This window comes from Heptranchias perlo, chromosome 12 (genome assembly GCF_035084215.1).
Source record: "Heptranchias perlo isolate sHepPer1 chromosome 12, sHepPer1.hap1, whole genome shotgun sequence".
Classification (NCBI taxonomy): domain Eukaryota; kingdom Metazoa; phylum Chordata; class Chondrichthyes; order Hexanchiformes; family Hexanchidae; genus Heptranchias; species Heptranchias perlo.
The window spans coordinates 15,117,459-15,142,976 of record NC_090336.1 but is presented as its reverse complement, the minus strand read 5'-3'; the positions used below and the strand labels follow the sequence as shown (position 1 = coordinate 15,142,976).

The 25,518-nt window shown below is 48.5% G+C and overlaps 1 protein-coding gene across 1 annotated transcript in view; it reads left to right on the top strand.

The window, feature by feature from the left end:
- Nucleotides 1–984: 984 nt before the first annotated feature.
- The window catches only part of dusp8a (dual specificity phosphatase 8a), a 187,179-nt gene continuing 162,645 nt past the window's right edge, over nucleotides 985–25,518 (top strand). Inside the window, exon 1 of the mRNA XM_067993692.1 lies at nucleotides 985–1,246. Coding sequence (XP_067849793.1) covers nucleotides 1,016–1,246 — 231 coding nt within the window. The 5' untranslated portion in view covers nucleotides 985–1,015. The remainder of the gene's footprint in view (nucleotides 1,247–25,518) is intronic.

Here is a 25,518-nt window from a genome sequence, read left to right as displayed (position 1 = left end):
GTCCTGTCTCAAATTACACATATTACAGCTAGGGCAAGCATGTTAGATTGGGAATAATTGGAGTTTGATTTTTTTTTAGTGCTTATGGTCTTGTGAAGCAGTGACTAAATGTCCCTTGCTGGATGTTGGGATGATAATGGAGCAGGGTGCATTTTTCCAAATATTGAACACCAAAGTACCAGTCATGGATGGTTAATTAAAAACATTTATAGTGCACTCCCTCAATTGGTAAGTGCATTTCCCCAATGTGGAGCTGAGTCACCCAGACCAGAGTTGAGTTAGCTGACCTCAGCTGGGGAGGCGGTAGTCATGCTACAATTGGCCTCAGGAGCTTTGGTCTAGGGAGGGAGAATAAAATTGGCCCCTGCTCGCTAACCTGTGACCTGGTGTGGGCATCAGGTATGGGGTGTGGGCATCAGGTGAGGTCCAGGTCAGGCAAGTTTTCTGCAGAGAGTCCACATCCCCAGCAGGGACTAGGTTGAGAGTTTTAAGCTCCCTTCACGGGTCATCCTTGAAAGCCCCATATGGTCAAATAGTCGGTCTATGTCCATTCGTGACGAATGGACACTTGGAAGAGACGCTGGAGACTGTTGGCTCCAATGGGCAGTACCCCAGCGTGAGTCGCCGCCTTTGGGAAAGAAAAAATAAATAAAATTGGTGTGGGGGAAACAATGAAAAAAAAAGTTTCAACGGCTTCTTCAAAGGGCAAGGTTCAATCTTTACTCTTTTTGTTTATGCCTTTGTGTGAAATAAATTAATAACTGTGACCAGCCCAAGGATGTGAAGAGTGACCCTGCAGCCATTAATGTGTCACGCTGACTGGTAATTCATTTGTTTCCTTCGCAGGATGAGGCAGCTCGCAGCAATGAACAGAAGTGGCTGGTGCTCGGCAGGGCAGTGATACCATCTTCCCCCTGCAAAGGCCCTCTCTCTTCTTTTGATCTGGGGGAGGGGGAGGGAGGGTCGGGGGTGGGGGGAAGAGGGATCTCTTTCTTCTTGAAGACCTCGGCCAGCAATGGCAGGGGAGGAAGCCAGGCCCAAAGTGATCGATGCCCAGAAACTCGCCAGCCTCCTGCAGAATGGCGTCGCGGGCACGCTGGTGATTGACAGCCGCTCGTTTGTGGAGTACAACGCCTCCCACGTGCTCAACTCGGTGAACATCTGCTGCTCGAAGCTGGTGAAGCGGCGACTGCAGCAGGACAAGGTCTCCATCACCGAGCTCATTCAGCCTTCCTGCAAGATGAAGGTATTGTGTCCTGCTTCCTTTCTCTTGACCCTCACCCCTGCGGCACGCGATTAGCACAGTGACAGCAATCGCCACAATGCTCCCTATAGTGCAGGAAGCACAAACCCAAGTTACCCTCTCCACTTCCTCCAGTCTTTTTGATGTGACATTTGTGTGTGTGTGTGTGTGTTGGTTTATTTAGTTCCACTCTCTGTCTCAACATGTGTCTCTGTGTTTGTGTCTCTTCCTCTGCCTCTGTCTCTGTCTCTCTCTCTCTTATCTCTCTCTGTTTATCCTCTCTGTCTGTCTCTCTCTCTCTCTTATCTCTCTCTGTTTATCCTCTGACTGTCTGTCTGTCTGTCTCTCTGTCTCTCTCTGTGTGTGTCTCTCTCTTATCTCTCTGTTTATCCTCTCTGTCTGTCTCTGTCTCTCTGTCTCTGTCTCTGTCTCTCTGTCTCTGTCTCTCTGTGTCTCTCTCTGTGTGTCTCTCTCTCTCTCAGCAGCCCCCCCCCCCCCCCCACCCCCCCACCCCCCACCCGGTCAAACTCCTTTTATGAGGACCTCTCTACAGCTAAATCGCACAGCTTTCTCTCTCCCCTCCTCCCCTTTGCTTTAACCTGTTCCCTCTCCTATCCAAAGCCGATAAAGTTGCAAATAATGAAAGACTGGATCAAGCTGGAGCTCTCAAGGCCTGCTGTGATTGGCTAGCAATGACATCATTGGCCTGGCCCTGCGGAGCTAAATACTGTGGCAGATTGAGGGGACAACACACGCAGCTTGCTGCCTGGCAGTGTGCCTGTGTGATTGATGCTGAGTGTTTATGTGCTGCTTGGAAGCTTAATTATAATTTTGCCATCTTGCGCTGTTGAATATTTATTAGACCTTCTTTTTTTTTTCTCCCCAAGTCCCTTGACTAAATCTCTCTGCTCAAGTGTTTGGTGCTTTTGTCTAATTCTGGATGTAGAATAGCAGAGGGGCCCCCCATTAGCCAAAGAATCCGCTTTTCCAAATGTTAGTCTCCTTTTTCTTCTCCGATACCTTTATTCATCCCGGCACTTGTTAATTAGTTTATGGGAGCTCTGAATTCATTTGCCCCTCAATAGCCGAGAGAGAGAGAGAGAGACCCCAACAGCAGCTGAACTGCAACAAAGGTACTTCCTATTGGAAAAGGTTCATTAAAGATTTGTTTAAAAATAACCATTGGGGCTCCCCTGATAGCTCAGTTGCTTAACATACTGAGAAGCTGAGCCATACAAAACAGGGAGGTCCAAGGCCTGTTCCCCAGTCTGTGCTGAGTTAAGGCACTTTAATGTTAAATATATATGGACAGACTCCAGGGATTGCTGAAATGAAGAGCTATGACCTCTGTGCGCTGCTTCTCATTTATGTGTGTTGGCACTCCTGAAAACTATCTTGCTGTGGGTCTCTGAGGTAGTGTCTCCAGAGCTTGGCAGCTTTATTCTAGAGGGTGTCCTCAATGGAAACAGACTCCCGGGTCTACCATCGACCTGAAGGAGAATTGTGTTCTATCACTGACTGAAGGAGGACCAAGGGTCTACTATCGACTGAAAGAGAACCAGGTCTGCCTGGTGTTACCTGATTGCTGCAGAATGCATAGGCTCACAGTTAACACCTACAACACTTGGGGAGCGGAGGGAAAGAGAATTTAGTAAGGATTAAACCCAGCCATCCAGACTGTTGTTATCAACGCGCGACTTCTTCTGCTAAACACTGGTCTATAACGTTCCACAGCGGGGACCCTTTCCAGGATGGTTATTCGGAGCAGATGTAATTCTCGTGAAAATTAACACTGTGGGATACATAAGGATACAGTAGTTGGTATTGAAGCTATATCTGTGTCTCCCCTCCCCCCATAGGCCTCTTGAGCTCTCTCACCCCCATGCAGAGGGTTCCAAGTGGCGCAGTACAGTCTGAACTCAACACTGACAACCTGATGCGATTGAGAGTTAAAGCTGCAGGGCCACGTGATGTTAGTGTGACTTAAGAGACACGATAGATGCAACAGTGCAACTTTTAACACTTTTTTTTTTCTCTCTGTTTATCTTGGATCTTTGTTATTTTTAATCTTTGTTAAAACAAATGTGTAGCACCAGACTTGACTGTGTGGCCAACTGTGTCATCGTGCCTTTCCTCTGTTTATAGAGACAGTAAAATATCTTCACCAGTTTGTTACTGTCCTTTTTTAAATACCTTTTTAGAGTATGGCCTTAACAAAGATTGTAACTCACCAACTAATTGGCATTATTTAGTGATATTTACCAGGACTGTTCCTCAATTATCACCTGATTTTCCCCACTCCCTGCAAATTTATACTTAAGGGCTCCCCACCCCCCCCCACCCCCTCACCGCCATGGCACAGTGAGTTTATCCAGTGAGAAGCTACACCATACAAACGAACAGGTCCCAGGTTCAATCCCCAGTTTGAGTTTCAGTCTCAGCTGAGATGGCGGTCACAGAACTACAGCTGGTTTCAGGGAAAAATGAGGCTGGGTTCATGGGACTGAAAACTGTGTGATGGCTGCTGTTGGAGGTGCACATACACATTTGTTGAGGATAAGGTTGAGCATGGCTGTAGTGTCAGCCTTGGTTCAGTGGTCGCATTCTTGCCTCCGAGTTAGAAGGCTGTGGGTTGAAATACCACTTCAGAGACTTGAGCACGTAATCCAGGCTGACACTCCAGTGTCGTACTGAGGGAGTGCTGTACTGTCGGAGATGCCGTCTTTCGGATGAGACGCTAAACTGAAGCCCAGGCTGTCCTCTCAGGTGGACGTAAAATATCCCATGGCACCATTTTGAAGAAGAGCAGGGACATTCTCCCCAGTGTCCTGGCCAACATTTATCCTTCAACCATGATCTAAAACAGATGATCTGATCATTTATTTAATTGCTGTTTGTGGGACCTTGCTGTGCGCAACTTGGCTGCTGTGTTTCCTACATTACAGCAGTGACTACACTTCAAAAAGTACTTCATTGGCTGTAAAATGCTTTGGAACGTCCTGAGGTCGTAAAAGGCGCTATAGAAATGCAAGTTCTTTCTTTTCTTTCATTCTTGCAGTTGAATAGACTACTAATGCTCTCTGTTAAGGCCCACGTAGGAATAATGACCACTTTTGCAAAGTATGGGAGGGTGAGCAGTGCCTTTGGAAGTGTACCTCGGGAGGGGGTCATTGCTTTCACCAGGGCTAAGGAAGGACAGAAACTTGACTAAAGAAAGAAAAAGTTTGATTCATCAGTCCTCTTCATTTCCAGGGCTCCTCAGTCGAACTCTATAAAGATCCACGGTCTCTAACAGCTTAAGAAGCATTTGAAGTGAGATAATGTCATACAAGAATCCCCTTCTGTGCCTTTGCTCCACAACATGTTTACAGGTCCGGTACAGAGTGATTGGTGGAGGGTTTCTTTTTGAAGTATCAAAACCAATAAAACTGCAAACCCCTCTCCCCCTCAGTCGATGAACTGGATGAGCTGAAGTAGGTTCCCTGTTCTCTCGACCCATTTCCTCCCCGCTGCCGGCCATCTTTCTTGATATCGTTTCACAGCGCTCGCTTCACAAGTCGCTCAAGAAATGGCTGCTTACTGGGCTCGATGGAGAAGGCTCGGGAACGAGAATTGTTCCAAAGTGAAAACTTTGCAAAAACAAATGATACAAGCCGAGGGCGGAGCTCACTGAGACAGTATTGCTCAGTGCTGACATTTACCCACTGTGTGAACTAACCTTCACACTTTCTGCCCGGAAACTGGGCTTGGAACAGAGGCAGACATTCAGGCCTGCCAACCAAGACGCCTCCAAAGGTCACTCGGTTGGTAACTGAGCTTCTAAATATGACATCTCATTACATCTTAGCCGATGTGAGCTTCTGGAGATTTCTATCAGTGCAAGTGGTGGGTGGTGGTGCTTGAAAATGTACCAGCCAAAGCTGTTGTTATCCCCTAGAATCATAGGATCTTACAGCACAGAAGGAGGCCATTCGGCCCATCGTGCCTGTGCCGGCTCTTTGAAAGAGCTATCCAATTAGTCCCACTTCCCTGCTCTTTCCCCATAGCCTGGCAAATTTTCCCTTTTTCAGTATTTATCCAATTCCCTTTTGAAAGTTATTATTAAATGTGCATCCACCTCCCTTTCAGGCAGAGCAATCCAGATCATTATAACAATTCACTGCGTAAAGAAATGGATCCTCATCTCCCCCCTGGTTGTTTTGCCAATAATCTTAAATCCATGCCCTCTGGTTACCGACCCGCCTGCCAGTGAAAACAGTTTCTCCCCATCTACTCTATTAAAACCGTTCATAATTTTGAACACCCCTATTAAATCTCCCCTTAACCTTCTCTGCTCTAGGGGGAACAATTCCAGCTTCTCTAGTCTCTCCACGTAACTGAAGTCCCGCATCCCCAGAACCATTCTAGTAAATCTCCTCTGCACCCTCTCTAAGGCCTTGACTATAATGCAGAAGATTGCACCTTATTTCAATAGAAATTCTATGTGTAAGGATATCCCTCCAACAGCTTTGATGACAGCAGTGCCTAGACTCTGATTGCCCGTGAATTGCACAGTCCGTACCTGGAAGAGGAAGCTTGCACACACTGCTGGTTCTAGCCCTTAGAAACAATCCGTAAGGCAGCCTCAGTTAGAGACAGTGTTAACCTCAGTCCCACAGTTTGCACATATGAATATACAATACGAAAATGACGGGTAGGAAAAGACCAACCGGTCAATCAAGCCTGCCCCACACTCATGATGCCTGAAGCATCCTGACGAGACACTTCCTCCCCCGCCCCCCCCCCCTCCCCCCCCATGTAATCTCCTGGGGAGAGGCAATAAAACAGAACTGTTGCATCAATTACAGGTAACTTTAACATCGTTCTGTTTCCCATCAATTTTGCATTTGAGTAATGTTATTTAGAGATACAAAGATGGAACTTCCATGTATATGGAGACCTTGTCACAGCATAAGGATATCCAAAAACATTTATTGCTTTTGAAGTGCAGTCACTGTTGTTGATGTTTGAAGAAGGAATGTCTGCTCTTCTTCAAATAGTGCCATGGGATCTTTTACATCAACCTGAGTAGGCACAATTTAACATTTTCAGCACCTCCAACACAGCACTCCCTCAGTATCACACTGAAGTGTAGGTCTTGATTAGGTCCTCAAGTCTGTGGAGTGGGGCTTGATTCCACAACCTTCTGAGAGTGCTATTAAGTGGGCCGAGCTGACACGAGAGGAGTGGCTGAGCCTGATGGTGTTTAGGAGGCTGTATCAACATCTGTCCAGATGCCAACCGTTAGCCGACAGTGCTCCAGCTGTACGTGTGGCAGTTTAGCTCCTCGTGCTGTCGGCTTCAATTACTTCCCAACCATTTCACCCAATCATAATCATCAGCACTCATCACTTAAACCGAACACCAAAAGTACATGTGGACTTGTTCACTGGGGAGGACAAACAGCTGGAACAACTGCACAACATCTGAGGCCCAATGGCACCACATGCGGATGACAGAGTTTATTCCATGCAATGACGCACATCAATGCAAATTGCTTCATCACATCACGTTTAGCAAATACGAGGGGGGAAAATGGTTTGGCACTTTCTCAGCAAAGATATTGCAGGGTAGGAATCCATCTTAGATGGCAACGCAAAACGGGCGGGATCGTACAAACTGCCTGTTATACGCCCCTGGGGGGGGATCGAATGGACTGCCTGTTATACGCCCCTGGGCGAGATTGCACGGGCCTCCTGTTATATGCCCTTGGGCGGGATCATACAAACTGCCTGTTATACGCCCCTGGGCGGGCTTGCACGGGCCTCCTGTTATATGCCCTTGGGCGGGATCATACAAACTGCCTGTTATACGCCCCTGGGCGGGCTTGCACGGCCCTCATGTTATACGCCCCTGGGGGGGACCGCACGGACTGCCTGTTATACGCCCCTGGGGGGGACCGCACGGACTGCCTGTTATACGCCCCTGGGGGGGACCGCACGGACTGCCTGTTATACACCCCTGGGGGGGGAATCGCACGGACTGCCTGTTATACACCCCTGGGGGGGGGAATCGCACGGACTTTTTTTTTATTCGTTCACGGGATGTGGGCGTCGCTGGCAAGGCCAGCATTTATTGCCCATCCCTAATTGCCCTCGAGAAGGTGGTGGTGAGCCGCCTTCTTGAACCGCTGCAGTCCGTGTGGTGACGGTTCTCCCACAGTGCTGTTAGGAAGGGAGTTCCAGGATTTTGACCCAGCGACAATGAAGGAACGGCGATATATTTCCAAGTCGGGATGGTGTGTGACTTGGAGGGGAACGTGCAGATGGTGTTGTTCCCATGTGCCTGCTGCTCTTGTCCTTCTAGGTGGTAGAGGTCGCGGGTTTGGGAGGTGCTGTCGAAGAAGCCTTGGCGAGTTGCTGCAGTGCATCCTGTGGATGGTACACACTGCAGCCACAGTGCGCCGATGGTGAAGGGAGTGAATGTTTAGTGTGGTGGATGGGGTGCCAATCAAGCGGGCTGCTTTATCTTGGATGGTGTCAAGCTTCTTGAGTGTTGTTGGAGCTGCACTCATCCAAGCAAGTGGAGAGTATTCCATCACACTCCTGACTTGTGCCTTGTAGATGGTGGAAAGGCTTTGGGGAGTCAGGAGGTGAGTCACTCGCCGCAGAATACCCAGCCTCTGACCTGCTCTCATAGCCACAGTATTTATATGGCTGGTCCAGTTAAGTTTCTGGTCAATGGTGACCCCCAGGATGTTGATGGTGGGGGATTCGGTGATGGTAATGCCGTTGAATGTCAGGGGGAGGTGGTTAGACTCTCTCTTATTGGAGATGGTCATTGCCTGGCACTTATCTGGCGCGAATGTTACTTGCCACTTATGAGCCCAAGCCTGGATGTTGTCCAGGTCTTGCTGCATGCGGGCTCGGACTGCTTCATTATTTGAGGGGTTGCGAATGGAACTGAACACTGTGCAATCATCAGCGAACATCCCCATTTCTGACCTTATGATGGAGGGAAGGTCATTGATGAAGCAGCTGAAGATGGTTGGGCCTAGGACACTGCCCTGAGGAACTCCTGCAGCAATGTCCTGGGGCTGAGATGATTGGCCTCCAACAACCACTACCATCTTCCTTTATGACTCCAGCCACTGGAGAGTTTTGCCCCTGATTCCCATTGACTTCAATTTTACTAGGGCTCCTTGGTGCCACACTCGGTCAAATGCTGCCTTGATGTCAAGGGCAGTCACTCTCACCTCACCTCTGGAATTCAGCTCTTTTGTCCATGTTTGGACCAACGCTGTAATGAGGTCTGGAGCCGAGTGGTCCTGGCGGAACCCAAACTGAGCATCGGTGAGCAGGTTATTGGTGAGTGAGTGCCGCTTGATAGCATTGTCGATGACACCTTCCATCACTTTGCTGATGATTGAGAGTAGACTGATGGGGCGGTAATTGGCCGGATTGGATTTGTCCTGCTTTTTGTGGACAGGACATACCTGGGCAATTTTCCACATTGTCGGGTCGATGCCAGTGTTGTAGCTGCACTGGAACAGCTTGGCTAGAGGCGCAGCTAGTTCTGCCTGTTATATGCCCCTGGGCGGGAATCGCATGGACTGCCTGTTATATGCCCCACTGGGCGGGAATCGCATGGACTGCCTGTTATCCCCCCCACTGAGCGGGAATCGCACGGACTGCCTGTTATACGCCCCTGGGCGGGATCGCATGGACTGCCTGTTATACACCCCTGGGGGGGAATCGCACGGAATGCCTGTTATGCGCCCCTGGGTGGGATCACATGGACTGCCTGTTATACGCCCCTGGGTGGGATCGCACGGACTGCCTGTTATACGCCCCTGGGTGGGATCGCACGGACTGCCTGTTATACGCCCCTGGGTGGGATCGCACGGACTGCCTGTTATACGCCCCTGGGTGGGATCGCACGGACTGCCTGTTATACGCCCCTGGGTGGGATCGCATGGACTGCCTGTTATACGCCCCTGGGTGGGATCGCGTGTACTGCCTGTTATATGCCCCTGGGGGGGATCACATGGACTGCCTGTTATATGCCCCTGGGGGGGGGGATCGCATGGACTGCCTGTTATACACCCCTGGGGGGGGATCACATGGACTGCCTGTTATACACCCCTGGGGGGGGGATCACATGGACTGCCTGTTATATGCCCCTGGGGGGGGATCACATGGACTGCCTGTTATATGCCCCTGGGGGGGGGGGATCGCATGGACTGCCTGTTATATGCCCCTGGGGGGGGGGATCGCATGGACTGCCTGTTATATGCCCCTGGGGGGGATCACATGGTTTGCCCTGACTTGGGAGCATAGCACGCAATTATCCGATATGAAAGGAGCGGTAGAATGGAAAATAAATAAATTGCTACGATCAGGCACTGAAGAGCTTCCAAGTTACAGCTCAGCTTCACAAATGAGATCTTTGCTGTTTGATTCCAGACTCCATCCAACAAGGCCAATGCCTGAAATTAAATAGAAAACAATAAAATAATTGATAGCTGGCATGGGTGGTGCGAGGCAACGGAACTAATGGGGGTTCAGATGCTATCAGTGACCATGAAAGCTAAGCTGGAGTGACCTCTGCACCTCCTCCTGAAGAAATGGCCCATTTATGCTGCAGGTAATGGGTGGGGGGAGTATTTGACACCCCTTCAGGGTGGTACGACCCAATAGCACTGAGTCATGGGGGTCATTTTACGAGGCCGCGCTTTGGGCGGGCAGCCTTGCTTGCCGGTAACGTGAACCAGATATTCGGGCATACAGCAGCCACCAGCGAATATGGACTGGGGGTCGGTGGGGGGGGTTCGTCAAAATAAACTTGTGCTCTGCAGCTGAGACAGGCTGGCCTGTGCTTCACTTCGTGGTGAGCAGATGCCTCGGTGTCGGAGAGAGGCAAGGGTCAGGGCAGCAAAACCAGAGCTTCCAGACATGCAGACATACACATGGACACAAGTACAAACAAGTATACATATGTGTGAATATGTGCCTGCACAAGTCACGTGTGCACACAAACACGCAGGCATAAATATGCATACAAACACACAAGAGCATGCAGACAAACATACGCAAAGATGTTTACATGCAAAGATATGCACGTGTACATAGTCATGCCTGCGTACATTGATTTTTTTTATACACGCTGTGCCCAGGTTCATCTTTCAGAAATGACAAAAGAGCTCAGTGGGGTGAGCAGGGCTGCAGACATAGGATTGTAAGCCCCTGTAGGGACCGTCTTAAGTCTGCACAGATCTCTTGGGGAAAGAAGAATGCCCTGTTTGCTGAGTGAATGATGTCACTGCTGGGACCATCTGCTCGTGAAGGTAAAGCTGGATAGTCAGGGCAAAGAGAGATCGAGTGGAGCAGAACAGACATCGACCGTGGGGTCTGCTAAAAGCATCTGTGCTACAGGCGTTCTCCGGCACAGAAGAGCAGCAGGGAGAAAAATATTCAATGTTATTTTGTAGCCTGCTGGAGAATTAACCTTATGGTGACCGTGACGAGATTTCTGCACCAAGGTCAAAAATGAGACTCAGTTATATTTTCCCAGTTCTAAGGCCAGTGGCACATGGCAGAGCAAGGGAGCCAGAAAATCTGTGATTTTTATTGATTCTCAGGATGCGGGCATCGCTGGGAAGGTCAGCATTTATTGCCCATCCCTGTTTGCCCTGGAAACAACTGCTGCTAGGTCACCTCAGAGGGCTGTAAACCACGTTGGTGTGGGACTGGAGTCACATAGAGGCCAGACAGGGTGAGGACAACCGGTTTCATTAATGCACGAGTTGGGTTTTTTTTTACGAGAGTCCGACAGCTTCACGGTCACTTTTACCGACACCAGCTTGTTATTTTCAGGTCTTTTCGTTGAACTGAATTCAAATTCTCAAACTGTCATGGTGGGATTTGAACTCATGTTCTCTGGATTACTAGTCCAGTAACACAATCACCACTACACTACCGTACCCCTGAGAGCCATATAGTTGGTTTTGCAGAGCAGGGATTTTCCGGTGTGTATTTTAAGCCTCGAGTGGTCTTGCTGAAAACGAGCCGTAGTTTAACTTTAATATTGTAGTACATTGAAATAGAGCTGAGGCAGGCATTGAGGAGGCTTCTCTTTTCACCCATTTGCAATGGGCCCAAGAGCAAGTCCATGAATGAAAAAGCTTTCAAAGGGACAGAGGCTTTTTTTAATTCTTTTTTTCTTCGGTACATTTTTAGCACAGGCTTCTGGTATTATTTTTTTTTTTGGTATGTTAGCACAGGCTTAAATCATCAATTTTTGTAAAAAAAACAATTGGATGACTCTTTTTGCCCACCAAATACAGTATTTCACGGTTGAAGGTGGACAAGGTGAAAGGAGACATCTCTGGGACATCAGCGGGCACCTGGGACAAACTGCCTGCACCCACTATTATGCCACCAACTATATCTGCAAGGTCTGGCACACTTACCTGGCAATGGCTGTGAAGAACTGGTTCCACGGGCTCCAGTTTAGCCAGGAGATTTGTGCCATCTACTGCAAGCACACCTGCAGCCAATCTGCACCACGTGGGTAGCACTGCCCATGGAAGTCAAAGTCACCTCTTCCCCCCCCCCCCCCCCCCCCCCCGCATCGTTTCTTCATTTTCAGGATGTGAGCCTTGTTTACAAGGCCGGCATTTATTGCCGATCCCTAGTTACCCCTTGAAGAGGTGGTGGGTGAGCCGCCTTCTTGAACCGCTGCAGTCCGTGTGCTGAAGGTGCTCCCAAAGTGTTGTTGGGTAGGGAGTTCTAGGATATTTGACCCAACGACGGTGAAGGAAGTAGTTGAAGCAAACAGCGTGACGCTTTGAAGGGGAGGCTTGATGTATACATAAGGTAGAAGGGAATAGAGGGATATAGGGTCAGGGCGTTAAGAGGTAATTAGAGTGAGAGAAGGCTCGTGTGGAGTGTAAACAGCGGCAAAGACCAGTTGGGTCGGATGACCTGTTTCTGTGCTGTAGATTTTATGTAAATCCTGGAACAGTTTTCCTGGAAAGTGGGAAGCGCTGTGCTCATTGTACGGATACTTCATCTGTGGTCCTGTGGAAAATGTACATGATAAAGTATAACAGATACCCAAGAGCGGACTAAGGGCAGAAATCTAATAGAGGGCTTCGGACGGTTTATACAGCAATGAACAACATTTACAGAGCAATTTTCATGTCCTCAAAATGTTTTTTTTCTCCTCCCAGTGTATGATTTTAATTTTGAATGAGAGTTTTATAAAATGTGCTCGTTCCCGCTGCGCGCTCTCGCTCGTTCCCGCCAGTGCGCTGGATCTCGTCCATTTTACCTTTCCAGCTTATTTTTTGCTTCCCTATTCAGTCTCGAGTCCAACATCAGCCCGATGGCTGCTTTCCTTCCCAGTCATTTACTTTTGCCTCTTTTCAGACCCCACCCCACTGCAACTCAGCCGATCATCGGGGTACGTAGGTGAGGGGCGGGGGGGAAGGGTATTTTACGATACCTTTGTATCCTACCACTCTGGCACCGAGCACTGGTCGTGCCGTGTGCTGTTCCCTACGGCCGGTATGCCCTCCTATTGCAGGAAGCTATGCCAATTCTTTCAATCTTGCTCCACGGTTGATCAGTGTATAAAAAGTATGGCATTCTCCTGAAACGGCCGTCAACTCAATTCGAACACAGCTGCTCCTCAAGTCACGTGGCAGACTTATCCCCAAGGCCTTTCGGGAACAGAACATTGAGAGATCATTATGTTTCTGCATGTGTATCATAAAGAATAATTAACACCTCCCGGAATGTGCTCCAAAGCAGTAACACTTCCAGTAACACCTCAGCTTTGGAGTGAGATTAATACATTTTTTGGAAAAAAAACAATTTTCTTTCCACTTGACAATTTTCCCCCTTCCTGTCCTGAAAGGCATCGTCTCTTTGTGTTTGTCTGATTACCGCTTTCGTGAAGCGCCTTGGGGCGTTTTACTATGTTAATAACAACAACTCCCATTCATAGAGCACCTTTTAAAGTAATAAAATGTCCCAAGGCGCTTCACTGGAGCATTATCAGACAAAACTTGATACCCAGCCACATAAGGAGATATTAGGACTGGTGATCACAAGCTTGGTCAAAGAGGTAGATTTTAAGGAGCATCTTAAAGGAGGAGAGAGAGAGGTGGAGAGGTTTAGGGAGGGAATCCCAGAACTTAGGGCCTGGACAGCTGAAGGCACGGCCGCCAATGGAGAGGTGAAGGAAATCGGTGACGCGCAAGAGGCCAGAACTGGAGGAATGGAGGAACTCCAGAAATGGAGAGTTCTGTGAGGGTTGTAGGGCTGGAGGAGGTTACAGAGATAGGGAGGGGCGAGGCCATGGAGGGATTTGAACACAAGGTTGAGAATTTTTAATTTGAGGTGTTGTTGGACTGGGAGCCAATGTAGGTCAGCGAGCACAGGGGTGATGGGAGAACAGGACTTGGTGCAGAGTACCAGAGTTTTGGATGAGCTGAAGTTTATGAAGGGTGGAAGATGGGAGGCCAGCCAGGGGAGCATTGGAATAGTCGAGTCTGAAGGTAATGAAAGTATGGATGAGGGTTTCAGCAGCAGATGAGCTGAGGCAGGGGCAGAGACTGGCAATGTTACAAAGGTGGAAGTAGATTGTCTTAGTGATGGAAAAGATAGGAGGTCAGAAGCTCAGCTCAGGATCAAAAAGGATGCCGAGGTTGCGAACAGTCTGGTTCAGCCTCAGACAGTGGTCGGGGAGGGAGGGCGCTGTATAGGTGGAAGTTGTTGTTTTCGTGGCCCTGGTCTCCCTCTCAGACTTCATCCACGTGGAGCCGTTCATCGCTTACGGACCTTGACGACGAGCGTCAGCGGCCAACTTATCAATGGAGGCCTCGGCCAACACCCGCGCACGCACGCTTCCAGCAGGGATCGCTGAGCAGTGATCAGGAAGGGGTTGGGCATTGAGACGAGGATGGGAATCCTTGGCTCTCTCTCTCTCTCTCGACTCCCTAACTTGTGGCACTGAGGCACGACTGCTTAATGCTACCCCAGCACACAGATCAGGGATCCTGGTGCGTGTAGCTCAGCTACCGAGTGTATAAACTCAGTGAGCGATCGGTGAGGCCTCCTGTCTTGTGGTCTGACACCAACTCAACCCATCGATCTATTGCTGGCTGGTAACACATGATTAAGTGTTTCCAAGTTTCATTTGTTAAAAACTCCCCCTTTTTTATTCCCTTATTGTTTTCTTCATCACTTCCGCTGGGATGTATAATGGAGCCCTGGAACTGTTGATTATTTTTATAGAGTCTGATGCAGGTCTTGACTTTGTGCGATCGTGTAAAACAGGTGATAGCTAGTGGGCAGTCCAATTTGCTCCTCTCCCGATTTTCATTTCCATCGACTGGATTGGTCCCATTACCACAAATTTATTACCTTTTCTCTTTTTTTATTTTAATGCAGAAGGATGTGAGAAGCACATTAGGTAACACTCCACAGTGAAGCAGGTATAAGGACTCGCTCTGAGTGGCTCTGCTCCCAGCTTGGAGCCTCGCTCGATGTGAGCATGGGTCGGAGGCGGAGCTATTAAACCAAGGGCCTTATTCTGTGACCTGTGCTCTAGTCTAGCAACTCTCCACACCAGGAGCGCAGCCTCACAAAATAACCCCTAGAGCATCTAATGCACCAAAACCGATCACCCCCGGAAACCACTGTAGTGGAATTTTTGGAGATGATTTTTAGGCACTGAGTCTCTGAAAATATCCCCATGAGGTGACATCACCCATTTAAAAAGTTTTGCTTAAAGGGGAATGTCAGCACGGGGAGGGGCAAGGCCCTTAAATGCATCTGTCACTTTGGGCATAGATCGTTACAGAAACCGCGCAGGTCGCTAAATAAGGCCCTTGGTGTTATAGCTCTGTCTCCAACCCACGTTCACAGCGAGCGAGGCTCCAAGATGGGAGGAGAGCCACACAAAGTGAGGCCTTGCTTCAGTGTGGAGTGTTGCGATGTGCTTCTCCTGTTCTTCCATGGGTCGTCATTAAAAATAAGAGAGCAAGGTAATAAATTTATGGTAATGGGACCGATCAACACAGCGACAATCATGTCACCGCACCTTCCTCCTTGTGTAAACACGGGAAAGGGTCTTCCAAATTCCTTCACTGTTGGTGACAACAATTCATTGTCAGGACTGCCTTATATTGATAGGGGAAAGAAAGAAATGCACAAAGCTTTCCTGGCATAGCAGATTCTTTCTTGAGATAGCAAACTGCTTAGTCATCAAAATATCCCACTGCTGCAGACATTCTGAGCTGGAGAACAGACGTGAGGAGCTGGAACTTTTTTGTTTTTTAAATAAAAAACTAGGAAAGTGGCACAGTGAGTTGGAACACTGTGACGTGCTTCCATGAACACCTCCGCACTCACACACACACACACACACACACACACACACATTTATATAGCACCTTTAACATAGTAAAACGTCCTAAGACGCTTCGCAGGAGCCATTATCAAACAAAAATTAACACTGGACCAAAGAAGGAGACATTAGGACAGGTGACCAAATGCTTGGTCAAAGATGTAGGTTTTAAGGAGCGGTTTAAAAGAGGAAAGAGAGGTGTGGAGGTTTAGGGAGGGAATTCCAGAGCTTAGGGTCTAGACGACTGAAGGCATGTTTTGGCAAGATGCCAAGTAGAGCTCGGGCACTTTCCCATAGTGAGGGTCGGAAAATAGAAGGGAGATTTTTCCTTGTTCTGCTGTCACGTGGCTATGTTAGAGTGGCACTGGTCACTTGCCAGTCTCTTTGACTGTAGATATTGCGTAGCGAAGGGACATCAGGAGAGAGGCGACCACAAGGAGTCTTCTCCTCTCATTAAAAGTAAGTTAAATAAAACAGCACCGAGTCTGTGCCTGTCCAGCTGGAATTGACCTATTGCAGGCCCAAGGGCCATTTTCTGGTTCCTCAGGTGAGTTGGGACAAATTACAATGCAGTGGCTGCTTGCCCCACTTTGGACCGGGTATCTCCATTTGTCCTGGGCTTGCTTATGTTGGGATTCCCGGCTGTTTTGCAAAATCCTTTTTTTCTCTCTCTTTTTAAGCTTGCGTGAAATCGGTGGAATTTTCACCGCGAAAGCCACCCGCAGCCTGTGGTGCCATACCTACGGTGCAGACCGGTCCTGCCCCTCTCACACTCCCTGTTGTGAGTAATATATTCATGAGGGAGGACAGATGGTGCGAGTGCAACAGTAGGGTGACGTTACCGCTTTTGGGCATGCTATTTCAAAGCAAGGAGCTTTAAAAAAAAAAGGCCGGTGCTCACAGCCAGCGATACAAGAGTTTAATCAGTGGGTAAATGAGGTGGCAGTTAGCGGGAATCAAATGGAGATGTGTATCTGCTGTGATGTGAGCAACGTTCAAACGCCCCCGATACAGTGAGAAAAGAATCTCGGCACTCTGCGGGTCAGAGGGGGGTTTCCAGTGTTTCAGCAAAACAAATGCAATCTGAGTGTTCGTAAAAAGATACACGGGGTTGAGATCTCGCTCAGATTTCGAGCATCAATAGCTCCCTTTGACCAAGAAGGGGACCTCCTGCCAAGAGGCCAAGAGGAGCTTTCCAGCTTGTTTCGTGATGACTTCTCAAATGGGGGAAGGTTTAAGACCTCCCGTGACTCTCTTTTTTGAAACAGGAACTATCACTGAATTGGAGTGTGTGGGCGGATTAGGTTTCCTGCCGTCGACTGCAGTGAAAGTGTTGCAGAAATCCCACACCAGAGGCCGCCAGGATAGGGCTGGCCTTGCCCACCCTCCAAGATTGTCCTGGAGGCTCCAGGAATTAAAAGATTCATCTCCCGAACGCTGCTACGAGCAACCCAGGAGAACAATCATAGGGGGCATTAAAAAAAATAGATTTTTTTTTTTCATTTTCTTTGAACACTTTTGTTTATTAGTTATAAAAAATATTGGACGTTTTGACTGGGAGGGGTGGTTGGAGATGGGAGGTCATGTGATGAAACCTCCAGGAATACGTCCAACCAGAGTTGGCAACCCGTAAGGGGTTGTATATGCTCACTGGCGTGTGGTATATTTGCTGCAGCCCGGAATATTATCTGCTGTCGTTCTTTTGATTTTTTTAGCTTTTGATAAGAGAGAACATTCGAAATGACAACTCAACAGGGGGGCAGGCACAGCCCGTGACACGGTGACATCATTCATCTCACCGGTTTGGATCGTACTGCCGCCTTTTCAAGTTGCAATGTTCTGTCAGCAGTCGAGCTTTGCTCACACTTCTGGTACAAAGTCTTCGCGGGATCCTGTCCCAGGTTGCACTGCCTCTCTTTGGAAGGCTCCCTGCACATCGCCTGACAGGGGCGCACAGGAATGTTCCGGATTTGACTCTACCCTTTTTGGCACTGGGTTTTTTTTTTCCTGGCTTTTTACCTCTCCCAAGAGATTAAATGGCGGTGGTGGAGTGGTGGGGGGGGGGCGGGTAGGAAGTGTCTAGTCAGGATGCTCCAGGTATCATGAGTGTGAGCAGGCATGATGGGCCAGCCTGCCTGTCATTATAGTATGTTTGTACATATTTCATATTTTTGGCTATGAAAGAGGTTGGGGGAAAAGTCTTGTAAATAACGATTACATTTCTCCCCCCAACAACCACCTCTGCACTGTGCGATTGCCGGGTTTTCAAAGCTGCTTTTCAGCCCTTGCTGACAACTCAGCATGTTTATCCAGGATCCAGTTTTGTGCTGAATAATCTGATCTCCACCGGGGCAGTGATAGGGTTGCTGCACTTGGCCTCAGTCCCCTTGGGGTAGAGAGAGAAGAACCAGCCAGTGCCTCCTGCTGCAAGTGTGAGGTGGGTGAACGCTGGGTCTGGTTGGATCTGGCTAAGCAGCGATCCGCACTGCTGGCAAATACCATGGCAGCACTCATTGTCGAGGGTCACATGTGGATAATTGCCACTTGGGCAAAGTACCAGAGGACATACAGTGCTTGTGAAACTGCCCCCCCAGCAAGGAGTCGACGCCTTCAGAAGAGACGGGAAGGAAAATTGAGAGAGAGAGGGGTGTGTAACAAGCCCAATTTCAGAGGTTTGCTGTTTTTCATCTGGCTGTTGCTATCTGAAATGCTTGTGCTCAGGACGGGAAAGGTTCGAAATGCACTTCTTGCCTAGGTCTGACAATCATTCCGTCTCTGCTGCACTTGATCAGGAGCTACGACCCTGAAATGTATGAGCAAGTCTGGGTGCTGCTGCAACTTGAGCATGTGACAGTGGAACTGGGTCTGAGTCTGGGTCTGGGTCCGGGACTGAGTAGGGTACATGGCCAGAGCCTGGGGCCAGGAGAGTACGGCAAGGCATTTAGCTGGGAGGGGCAGTAATGGGGGTGGTGGGGGACGCCTTTTAAGCTATAAAGCTACATTTTAATTATGGCTAGTTCTAACTTTTTGGTTTTTTTGAGCCAGGAGTATAGTTCTGCAATCATCCTACTCAAGCGTAAATGCTTCCAAAGCAGGTCTCAAGTAACAGAAACAAAAACTGAGTACTCCTGAAGTGAAAAATAACCAGCAGGACTTTGACAAGTGAATACACATGTTGGGCAACTCAGAGAACTTAATCTCAGTTGCCAGGATACACTTATGCCTTTACACCAACAGTGGCACATATAGTTCGGCCTCACATTATTCTCTCAGCATTTTCTAAATCGGTGCCATGAAGCCTGAGAGTGAGAGAGATAAAAAAGCTCGTGGAGACTGCTCGCTCACAGAAACACTTGAGTTTAACTAGGATACGGAGCGTTCCCAATCACTTGAACTGGAATGGCTGCTTGTGGGAACAGAAGACATGGGCCGGAGATTTGCCTAGGGGGCGATAGCTCGGGAGGCTGGCCACAATACTGCCCGCCACTCGGGGTTGGGTGGCTGGGAAGATGCCAGATTAGGTCCTGTTGGGTCAGCTAGGATGGGCTCAAGGTAGAAAGTTGCAGAGAGAGCAGGTCAGATATAAAGGCTGAGTGTGATAGGACCTTGTAGGGTCGCCAACCTTTCAGGATTGCCCTGGAGTGTCCAGGGATTAAAGATTAATCTTCTGACTCACTGCTGGCGAGCAACCCAGGTAAAATATCATAGGGGCATTAAAAAAAAATTGGTATGGTTATATTTTATTTTCTTTGAACACTTTTGTTTATTAGTTATAAAAATATTGGAGATGGAGGGGAAGAAAGGCTGTTTTACTGGGCGGGACGGTTGCAGGCGGGAGGTCGGGTGAGGAAACCTCTAGGAATACATCCAGCCAGCGTTGGCAACCCTAGGACTTTGGGGTGTGAATGTGCTCGGTGGGAGAGGAGATTTGGTTCAAGTCGAACAGAAAGATTGAGTGTAAAACCTGGGAAAAATAATTTCAAAATTTAGAAAGCTCAAAGTGAAAGTAGAAAATAAAAATGTGGCTGCCTTATTTGTTCTAATGGGGACCTAAGTGGTCCATGGTGTCATAGCGTTAGATGGACCAATGTTGGGACCTGAGTGGTCCATAGTGTCACGGCATTAGATGGACCAATGTTGGGACCTGAGTGGTCCAAGAGTCACGGCGTTAGATAGACCAATGATGGGACCTGAGTGGTCCATGGTGTCACGGCATTAGATAGACCAATGATGGGACCTGAGTGGTCCATGGTGTCACGCATTAGATGGACAAATATTCGGACCTGAGTGGTCCATGGTGTCACATGATGGGACCTGATTGGTCCATGGTGTCACGTGATTAGATGGACCAATGATGGGACCCGAGTGGTCCATGGTGTCACGTGATTAGATGGACTAATGTTGGGATCAGAGCGCTCCATGGTGTAACGTGGTTAGACCATCCAATGTTGGGACATGAGTGATCCATAGTGTCATGACATTAGATGGACCAATGATGGGACCTGAATGGACCATGGTGTCACGGCGTTAGATGGACCAATAATGAGACCTGATTGGTCCATGGTGTCACAGCATTGGATGGACCAATCAGGTCTCATTATTGGTCCATCTAACGCCGTGACACCATGGCCCATTCAGGTCCCATCATTGGTCCTTCTAATCACGTGACACCATGGACCACACAGGTCCCAATATTGGTCCATCTAATGTCATGACACCATGGACCACTCATGTCCCAACATTGGATGGTCTAACCACGTTACAGCATGGATCGTTCAGGTCCCAACATTGGTCCATCTAACGCCATGACACCATGGACCAATCGGGTCCCGTCATTGGTCCGTCTAATGCTGTGACACCATGGACCTGAGTGGTCCATGGTGTCACATGATGGGACCTGATTGGTCCAATGTGTCATGGCGTTAGATGGACCAATATTGGGACCTGAGCGATCCATGGTGTAACGTGGTTAGACCATCCAATGTTGGGACCTGAGTGGTCCATGGTGTCACGACATTAGATGGACCAGTATTGGGACCTGAGTGGTCCATGGTGTCACGGCGATAGATGGACCAATGTTGGGACCTGAGCAATCCATGGTGTCACATGATGGGACCTGATTGGTCCATGGTGTCACGTGATTAGATGGACCAATGATGGGACCTGATTGGTCCATGGCGTCACGGCATTAGATGGACCAATATTGGGACCTGAACGATCCATGGTGTAACGTGGTTAGACCATCCAATGTTGGGACCTGAGTGGTCCATGGTGGGACATGATGGGACCTGATTGGTCCATGTTGTCACGTGATTAGATGGACCAATGATGGGACCTGAGTGGTCCATGGTTTCACGTGATTAGAAGGACCAATGATGGGACCTGAATGGTCCAGGGTGTCACGGCGTTAGATGGACCAATACTGGGACCTAATTGGTCCATGGTGTCACAGCATTATATGGACCAATATTGGGACCTGAGTGGTCCATGGTGTCACATGATGGGACCTGGTTGGTCCATGGTATAACGTGATTAGATGGATCAATGATGGGACCTGAGTGATCCATGGTGTCATGTGATTAGACGGACCAATGATGGGACCTGATTGGTCCATGGTGTCACAGCATTAGATGGACCAATGATGGGACCTGATTGGTCCATGGTGTCATGGCATTAGATGGATCAATGTTGGGACCGGAGCGATCCATGGTGTAACGTGGTTAGACCATCCAATGTTGGGACCTGAGTGATCCATAGTGTCACGACATTAGATGGACCAATGTTGGGATCTGAGTGGTCCATGGTGTAACGTGGTTAGACCATCCAATGTTGGGACATGAATGGTCCATGGTGTCGCATTATGGGACCTGAGTGGTCCATGGTGTCACGACATTAGATGGACCAATGATGGGACCTGAGTGTTCCATGGTGTCACGGCATGAGATGGACCAATGTTGGGACCTGAGTGGTCCATGGTATCACGGCATTAGATGGACCAGTATTGGGACCTGAGTGATCCATGGTGTCACGGCATTAGATGGACCAATGATGGGACCTGAGTGGTCCATGGTGTCACGGCAATAGATGGACCAATGATGGGACCTGAGTGTTCCATGGTGTCACGGCATTAGATGGACCAGTATTGGGACCTGAGTGATCCATGGTGTCACGGCATTAGATGGACCAATGATGGGACCTGAGTGGTCCATGGTGTCACAGCATTAGATGGACCAATGTTGGGTCCTGATTGGTCCATGGTCACGGCATTAGATGGACCAATATTGGGAACTCAGCGGTCCATAGTGTCATGGCGTTAGCTGGACCAATATTGGGATCTGAGTGGTTCACACTAGTCATGTGACACCATGGGTCAATCAGCAGTGTTGCAGATTGCTGATAGTTTCAGATGTAATATATAAGGTGACAGCCTTGGCTCAGTGGTAGTGCTCTCCCCTCTGAGTCAGAAGATTGAGTCCCACTCCACAGACTTGAGCACATAATTTAGGCTGACACCTCGTGTAGTACTGAGGGAGTACTGCACTGTCGGAGGTGCTGTCTTTTAGATGAGACTTTAAGCCAAGGCCCCATCTGCCCTCTCAGGTGGATGTAAAAGATCCCATGGCACTATTCGAAGAAGAGCAGGGGAGCTCACCCCAGTGTCCTGGCCAATAATTAAACCTCAACCAACACCATTAAAAACAGATTATCTAGTCTTTATTTCACTGCTGCTTGTGGGATCTTGCTGTGCACAAATTGGCTGCTACGTTTTCCGACATTGCAACAGTGACTACACTTTTAAAGTATTTCATTGGCTGCTTTGAGCTATCCAGAGGACGTGAAAGGTGCTATGTAAATATAAGTTCTTTCTATCATGTACACAACACACACATACAAACACACGTACATCATATACAAGAGAGTTTTAATAATATAGGATTCTGTAGCTCATTAAGCCTGCTGGTCTCGCTGCACCAGTACTCCTTGCTAAAGGAGGCAGGGGTACAGTCCACAGTGTTTTGTAGAACATTCTTGAGGGGTGATGTATTCCAAACCTGTTCTCACTATGTTATAGCTCCTGGCACATGAAAGAAAACACGAGAATGACTCAGATCCTAAAATGTAAATGACAAAATGTGGTTTGCAGCTGACTTGGCCGGGCCCCGATATACGTGTCTTTGAATCTGATAGGAAATCAGCTTGAGCGGTGCGAGTGAGGAGTAGGAACAGTATGTTACAATCTGTGAGGTTTTCATTTGTACATACACAGCCTCGACAAGCTGCAATTACTGCATGGGTCTGGTATGAAGCAGTTGCCTGTAGCAGCTACTCACAGGAGAAGGTTGGAATGCACAGTCCTCAGCTGGATGGAGATCCTCCTGTGTATTCAACTCCATTTAGAGCGTAAACAGCAAGGAAGGTTTATCTATAAACCATTGTGGCCTTGTTTAATGGAATGGAGTTGACACAAATATGATTTGCCTAAAAGCATCACCAACCTGCAAGGCTCTCTGGCATTGCATTGACCCAGTTACGAGAGTTGCCAACTCTGATTGGATGTATTCCGGGAGGTTTCATCACATGACCTCCTGCCCACCACTGCCCCCCCCCCCCCCCCCCGCATTGGTCACCTGACACGTCCATCCCAAATTCCCACACCAATTAGAAATCCGATTGGATGAGTCTTGACCGTCGGTCAGACAGACTTTTTTCTCCATTAGTTATATTTTTATAACTAATGAACAAAGATATTCAAAGAAAATGCGAAAAAAACACCATTTTTCTTAATGCCCCAATGATTTTTTTTCCGTGTTGCTCGCAGTGGTGTCCAGGAGATTAATCTTTGATTCCTGGAGACTCCAGGACAATCGTGGAGGGTTGGCAACTCTTGCGATTTACACTTGGCCTGTTGCATCTTTGAGACGAGATAATGCCGGGGGAAGTTTTCTGCCAGTTTGCTGTACGCAGCAAAAGCTTTTGTACAAAGAATATAGTCACAGTTTCACTATCGATATCAAACAGTGGAAATTTCCCCCCCCCACCACTGTGTTTTAATTTTTAAGCCATCTTGTTTGCAATTACCTACAGTGACACCCTGTTTCTAATGCGTTGACTTTAAAATCCCCGTCCTCAGCTTCGAATGCCTCCATGTCCTTTCCCCACCCAGCGCCTGCAACCTCCTGCAGACTCTCGACCCCTCCCGTACCCTTCAGTCTTCCGACTCTGGCCTTCAGTACAACCCCCCTTTCCTTTCCCTTTATTTATTTATCAATTTTCTCCCCCTCTATAAAGGACCTTGGGATACTTAAAGGTACAAGTATAAGTAGTTGTTGTTGGTTGCTGTGTTTCTCAGCAATGCTGAGAACGTCGTGGATAGCACGTTTAGTGAGATGGTCACACCGCAGGTAAAGGTTGTACAGGCAGGAAGTAATTGGGTGACCACCAGGCAGAGTAAGAAGAGCAGGCAGGCAGTGCAGGGGTCCCCTGTGGCCGTCCCCCTCTCAAACAAATATACCGCTTTGGATATTGTTGAGGGGGATGACTTATCAGGGGAAGGCAGCAGCAGCCAACTTCCTGGCACCAGGGGTAGCTCTGCTGCACAGGCTGGGAGGAAAAAGAGTGGAAGAGCTATAGTGGTAGGGGATTCTATCGTAAGGGGAATAGACAGGCGTTTCTGTGGCCGTAAACGTGACTCCAGGATGGTTTGTTGCCTCCCTGGTGCCAGGGTCATGGATGTCACTGAGCGGCTACAGGGCATTCTCAAGGGGGAGGGTGAGCAGGCAGAGGTCGTGGTCCACATTGGGACCAACGACATAGGTAGGAAGGGAGATGAGGTCCTGCATCAAGAATTTAGGGAGCTAGGTAGCAGATTAAAGAGCAGGACCTCAATGGTTGTAATCTCTGGATTACTCCCAGTGCCACGGGCTAGTGAGTATAGAAATAGGAGGATAGAACAGATGAATGCGTGGCTAAAGAGTTGGTGCAGGAGGGAGGGTTTCAGTTTCCTGGATCACTGGGCCTGCTTCTGGGGAAGGTGGGACTTGTACAAGTCGGACGGGTTGCACCTGAACCAGAGCGGGACAAATATCCTTGCGGGGAGGTTTGCTAGCACTGTTGGGGGGGGTTTAAACTAACTTGGCAGGGGGATGGGATACAGAGTGGAGCTACAATAGGGGGTGATGTGCAGCCAAATATAGAGAAAAAAACAAGTCAGCTTGGAAGACAGGGCAAATATGTGAGGGCAAGGCTGGATGGCATCTATTTTAATGCAAGGAGTCTTGCGAATAAGGTGGATGAACTGAAGGTGTTGATAAACACATGGGAGTATGATATTGTTGCTGTCACAGAGACATGGTTGAGGGAGGGGCAAGACTGGCAGCTCAATATTCCGGGGTACAGAATCGTCAGGCGAGACAGAGGGGGAGGTATAAGAGGAGGGGGGGTCGCAATATTAATTAAAGAATCAATTACTGCCATAAGGAGGGATGATATATTAGCAGGTTCCTCTAATGAGGCCATATGGGTGGAGCTTAAAAACAAAAAGGGGGCAAGCACTTTGATGGGAGTGTACTATAGGCCCCCAAACAGTCAGGGGGAGATAGAGGAACAGATATGTAGGCAAATCTCAGAAAATTGTGCAAATAATAGGGTAATAATAGTGGGGGATTTCAACTTCCCCAATATTAACTGGGATACTCAGAGTGTAAAAGGCTTAGAGGGTACAAAATTCTTAACGTGCATCCAGGAGAGCTTTTTGAGCCAGCATGTAGAAAGTCCTACAAGAGAGGGGGCGGTACTGGACCTAATTCTAGGGAATGTGGCCGGCCAAGTGGAAGAAGTGCTAGTAGGTGAGCACTTTGGTGACAGTGACCATAATTCGG